At 35.3% G+C, this 6000-nt stretch overlaps 1 protein-coding gene across 1 annotated transcript in view; it reads right to left on the bottom strand.

The window, feature by feature from the left end:
* Positions 1 to 1113: 1113 nt before the first annotated feature.
* TTK (TTK protein kinase) overlaps positions 1114 to 6000 on the bottom strand; it is a 28679-nt gene continuing 23792 nt past the window's right edge. The window contains exons 18-23 of the mRNA XM_021541595.4: positions 4920 to 5044; positions 4524 to 4604; positions 3108 to 3284; positions 2698 to 2788; positions 2368 to 2465; positions 1114 to 1361 (exon numbers count right to left, since the gene is read on the bottom strand). Coding sequence (XP_021397270.1) covers positions 1272 to 1361; positions 2368 to 2465; positions 2698 to 2788; positions 3108 to 3284; positions 4524 to 4604; positions 4920 to 5044 — 662 coding nt within the window. The 3' untranslated portion in view covers positions 1114 to 1271. The remainder of the gene's footprint in view (positions 1362 to 2367; positions 2466 to 2697; positions 2789 to 3107; positions 3285 to 4523; positions 4605 to 4919; positions 5045 to 6000) is intronic.

Raw genomic sequence — 6000 nt, 5'->3', positions numbered from 1 at the left:
ACAGTGGCAGAACTTACCTATAAACAATGTGAACAAAAAGAGAGATAAAGAATTATTTACATTCTTTCTCAACTGCTTCCGCCTGGTTAGAAACCTTTGTTTTCTCTCTGACTGAACTGAGAATACCAACATAAGTCCTTATGAAAATTGGCAAGAACAAGACCACTATGTTTTTCACTAGAAATATGGAACAACTACGCCCATCCTGACAGATGACAATTGAGATTCCACACCCTATTTCACATAATGACAATGAGACCAACACTAAGTTTATCATTCCAGGTTTGCTCATAGGAAGATGTGCTGTTCCTGTGTGTGCTCCGACACTGCAGTGGAGCACACATTCTCTATCCCTGCTTCAGCCCTCCTCATTACCAGGAATAGTTCCCATTCTGATCACTCTCCCTGTGTAATGTGAAGAATCACAGCTAACCCAAAACAAAGGAGGGCAGGTATGAACATACATTTGTACCAGAAATGTAATTCAGTTAATACCTGACCAATCCAATAACAACCATGTAAAATCCACGTCTCTTACATTCACTGCATTTTAGAGAATGCTTAGTATTAATGTTTTTAAAAATCCAAATTAGTAATTTATTACCATTGCAAATCCTGAAGGAATTTCTATTATTTTGAAATTTGAAAAGTAGACTACACTTATAATGGCATTTTTAATACAACAAGAGCCGTTTTATTCACATAAGTTCAACACAGTACTGATGATTCCATCATAACACTTATCCACAGGAACAGCTCAAAAACTGGGTGACATTTACATGCATCTACCAATATTGTAACTGGTGGTTTATACAGAGTGATCATTTCCAAGGTATGTGTTAGCAAAGGACAGAACAGCATAGCACTCTGTTCCTGCCTTAGGAGATGCTTCAAAAGGTATTTCATGTTTTTCATGTTCATTAATTGGCATTTTTGGGGAATTTTTTAATATTAACTTCTCATAAGATTTCATCTTAAAAGATCCTCATACAAGTTTTTGTACTCCAGACACTGTAGTGCTTTGTAAGTAACAGACCATAATCACCAAATAGCCATTGTCATTGCTCAACTCAAGCAGCATGCAAGGAGTAAAAGAGCCCACAGTAAAAAGCATTCCATTAAATTCTTTTTAATGACCACCAATCATTTTCAGAAGAACACAAAGAACATATAAAAATGCAAACTTTATGCTGAGTGTCCTTTTAAAAGCTAGCAGCACAAAATACTTTTTGAACAGACCAGACATCTGTTGCCTCCTGAACAATAGTACATCATTTTGTTGTCCACGTTTTTTGACTCCCAGGTTTTGCAAATGCTGATACATCAAGAGTTTTACCACTGTTGCACTGTTCATATAAAGTCTGAAAGTTAACAAACACACAGAGCATTCAGGTGAACACAGTTGTACTGCATATGGATTCAAACTACATAACAAACATTACCATTTGAAATAAATCATCACATACTGAAATATTCCATACTTGCTCTGTCAAATAAAAAATAAAAACACACTTAAGACAGCTTAGTTGTACCAGCTGTAAAGCAGTGCAGTGCCCAGAAGAGAATACATACATTGACTTAGCAGTGTGAGCAGAAATAGAGCTTCACAAGTCAGGAGAGAACAAATGAGCTGCAGAGACCTAAAATCAAATTTACTCTATTAAATGTCTCCTCTATGGAAACCCCAGCATAGAAGGAGAGAGTTGTGTACTGAGGGCATGCAAGCTTTACATGAGATACTCAGATGCCCACAGCCACATCACCTATTTTGTTACTAACTACTTGTTCACCCTCATATTTAAAACAGATCAAGTCAAACTAGAAGTGTAAGTATGAACTCCTTTAGATTTAATATACATTGAATTTGCTTTCCTGCTCATGAAAGCAGCTTTGCATTCTCAAGGTCTTGATATTTTACCACCATCACTTCTAAGACACAGGTAGAAAGAGCAGTTGAAGATTTATCAAGCTTCTTTTTCAGGCAATGAACAGAGAGGCTGCAATACTTCAACTAATTTATACATAGCACTGCATTAACAGTTCGGCAACTTCCAGGAAGGAAGAACAGTTGCAGTCCAAGAGTGTGCACACTTAAAAGATCAATTTAGATAATTCCTCCATATTGAGGGTTCTTAAATTAGAAGACTGATGCATAGGGGCAGATTAAAAGCAAAGCAGATCTACTGGGAGATGGAAAGGAAAGAAAAATTAAAACTAAAGATTACTGGCATCATTTTCAACCCTTCCAATTCAGAAGAATGTAGAGATTTCATATATATATTGTTTCAGCTTTCACTACTGAACATTCTAACCTTTGTCTGCATGAGCATGTACTACTACACAAAATAGAAAAGACAATTTACTTACCCTTGCAGCTCTAGAAATAGAATTGGGAGAATTCAAGCCAACAAGCTGGCCAAGGATACGTTTCATTTCCTCTGTTGTTCCTTTTGCATTTGGGACACCTACAGTTAATTTATATTTATGCTGAAATTGTATACATTATCAGTGTAAAAATTGCCAGACTAGTTTGCAAGAGGTTTAAGAATTAAAATATTGAAGCCTTTTATAAAGCAGATGTAGGCACCAAACAAATTTGAGTCACACCAACAAGCTCATAGTAAATCTAAGAGTAAAGTGCCTTTTAAAGCATAGTTACAAATACTATTTAATAAAAATATTTTAAAATAAATGTACCTGTTTGACAGTGACTTTGAATTTGAACATAGGGATGTACCAGCAACTCCGAAACAGAAATTCTCTCTTTAGGATTTCTTACTAAGCAGCGCTGCAAATGAAAAGAGAGGAAGACTATTTTGCCTATAAATTATGAATTGCCCTAGGAATTAACAGTATTTACTTAGGTTGTTGAATAAAAGAACTTAAGTCAGACTGCTTTCAGTACTTACTTAGCTGGTATTGAGCTGAAAAGAAACTTTAACTACATGAAGTAGCTCTAGCTTCATTCTTTTAGAATAAGGTTGATACTGCAAGTAGTACTGAACATCTCTTTGTGGAAAAGGTCTCTCAAGTACAACTCATTTAGTTTTAGAAAATATACTTCAAATAAAGAAATTACCATTATTTAAAACAAAAAGAACAGTTACCTTCAGCACATCTTGAAGATCCTTCTCAGCAATATCTGGGAACCCTATTTCATAACTTGGATCAACAATAGCATGCATTTTATTGATGTGACTTGTTATATGCTGAAACGGAGTCCTTCCATATGTCATACAGTACAAAATGCAGCCCAGTGACCACACATCGCTTTTGGGACTTATCTAACATAAAAAAAAAATTAAGATTACTCTCTACTTAAGGAACTGGCCCTTCAGTCAATTTATCATGCATTTGTACAGTTTTCATTGTATAAGAGATCTTTGTTACTATTATACAAAATCACCAAGGCAGCTTGCCATTATCTGCTAAGACAGTGATGTGGCTTCCTTCACTGATATTCTGTAAGAAAACTATTCTTAACTATTTTTGAAAAATCAACTTACTTGAAGAACTAACTTAAAACTAGAGTTAGTCTTTAACAAGTCAAACTGCAGGATTCTAATTCCAGATTTAAAAATAAATACAAGTAAAAGCATACTAAATTATTTAAATCCAGGAAACAGTGAGAGATCACCACTATGTCTCCAAAGTGGAAAGCCACAATTCAATTCTTCTGGGTTTAAAGGATTCAGATCCATATTTCAACCCTGACACTCAGACTGTTCCTCACAGGACAACTTTGCACTTGTCCTGTTGAAGATGAAGCACTTTAAGAGAAGCACAGAGTGGGGGAGAGGAGGGAAGGGGAGAAAGATGCATACAGAAAACTTGACTCCCAGCACAATGGTTAGATTTTTGCTTAGATGAGCTGAACAAATCTGCACTTTGCATGCAGTATGAAAAGTACAAAAGGTAAAAAATTATCAACTTTAAAAAAGAAATCCACTTATAAAATATTTTATTCACCATTTAGAAAGACAAGACTGCATTTCATTACACAATAATACTTCCATTCAACTGTTAATAAGTTAGTCTTCATATGCAAGTGCATATGGATTTCAAATACTTTTTCACCAAACCACATAACCCTCAGTTGAAGTTTGACTGCCAATGTGAAAAATGCTTTCCCTTCAGTACTTCTAATCATTCACGTTCCATTGCCCTGGTGATATCATAAAATTTACTACTACACAATACTCTGTAGCAGAGAAAAATTAATAGGATACAGTAAACGCATACATGTGGCCCTAAAGTGCCCAAGCCTGTGCCTCTGTTTTACTTTCAGTTTTACTCAGTAATTGAGCACTTGCATTTTTCTGAACACCATCTGCCAAATGCTTTTAGGTAGTTAGGAAGATGAAGCTTAACCTTCTAACTCTGCACACCATCATCATGGCACAGCAAATTCTTTTATGTTCAAGATTCAGTGGAAGATTTTGAAAAAAACAAATTTGAAGATACATGACTAAATTACTTCCTTCTTAACAATGAAGGGAATAGGAGGAAAAAGATCATACTACCTTAGAACGAGGCTTCCCATTTTCTCCATAGGAAGACCTATCTTCTATTGCTTCAGGTGGCATGTAATTCATTGTGCCAGCCTAGCCATAAAAATGAAAAAAAAATTCTTCTAAGCAAAGCATGCATTAAATTTAATTAACTTAATAACAACTTAGATTTCTGTCCCAAAACACTGAAAAGCATCTTAAAAGTTTGCTTCTATTAAGGCTGAATGCCATTATTATTCTGTTCATTCAAAACATGTAAAAACCAGTATACATGAATATTCACATATACATATAAAACAATTCAGCATAAAATTTCAGTAGTAATTGAGGTTATTACAGTCAAAATTATCAACAGGTATTATCACACTTGACAGAAATATGGACATGAATTTTCCAGAAGTATTTCACCTGAGAATCTTTAATGATACTTGTCACATCTGGCTGCATTTGGTTTGCAATACCAAAGTCAATTAGTTTTAGCATTCCATCAACTATCAGAAAGTTTGCTGGTTTCAGATCACTGTGAATAATGCCTGTAAAAGAGAGTTTAAAGTAAATCCAAATTACCACCATAAGGGTTAGCATTACTCAATTCCCATAACCCTTGCACAGAGAGAAGGTGCAGATTGGCTTTATCTGAGTCTCTGCAGATTTCACAAAAGTGCTTCCATTTCTTCCTAAACAGTTCCTAACTTGCACAAGTTTAGTTAGTATTACTACTTATTCAAACCTGCAGCTACTCCAGAACAGCTCCAAGCAATTTGAGTTGCACAGTTAGTCTCAGTTTGGGACAGACACTCCAGCTTTGTGTGCACATGGCCACACTGGATTGCTGCTCTGGAGCAATTCAGTGCCCTGTCCATGTCTGTAGTTCTCTCTTTAATTAGTTAAGCAGGTAGTTAAAATAATTATATTGTTTGGTCTGATTAAAGGTACCATTCACTGAGGAGTATACACAACTGACTTCTCACAAACTTTGCTTGTACAATGTAAAATGAATTTTGATTACTATATACATAATCAACCAATCTTGATATTTTACACTTTTTTCAAAACATCACATGTATGTATGCACCCTGAATTTCAGTAGGTTTTGCTGTTTGCTATATTATTGAATGCTCTAGTCCTGAAAATGGATGATGCTTTCTGCTACTAGTCTCCACTTCATTATTATATAGGAAAAGATCCAAGTCTGTCCTCTCCTTTGTACTATACAGACAAACAGTATATAGATGCATACACAATTATATAGGTAAAGGCAAGAGGAAGGCCAGAAGAACTCTAGGAAAAAGCTGAAACACTTCGTCAAAGTAAAGAAAGCAGAGCTGTCATTAATGTCAAAGCTATGTCTGGAGAGACTGAGTGGCTAAAATTTGAGTCTAAGAGAGAACAAGTGGAATTGAGAATACATGAGGTGGTCTAAACCAGAAAATAGTTTCCGGCTGTTGAACGAAAACATAGCATTACATAAACAGTGATATTTGTAAGA

This window comes from Lonchura striata, chromosome 3 (assembly GCF_050655825.1).
Source record: "Lonchura striata isolate lonStrDom1 chromosome 3, ASM5065582v1, whole genome shotgun sequence".
In the NCBI taxonomy this organism is placed as follows: Eukaryota; Metazoa; Chordata; class Aves; order Passeriformes; family Estrildidae; genus Lonchura; species Lonchura striata.
Note: the sequence above shows the minus strand (reverse complement) of the source record. Positions and strands in the feature narration are given on the sequence as shown.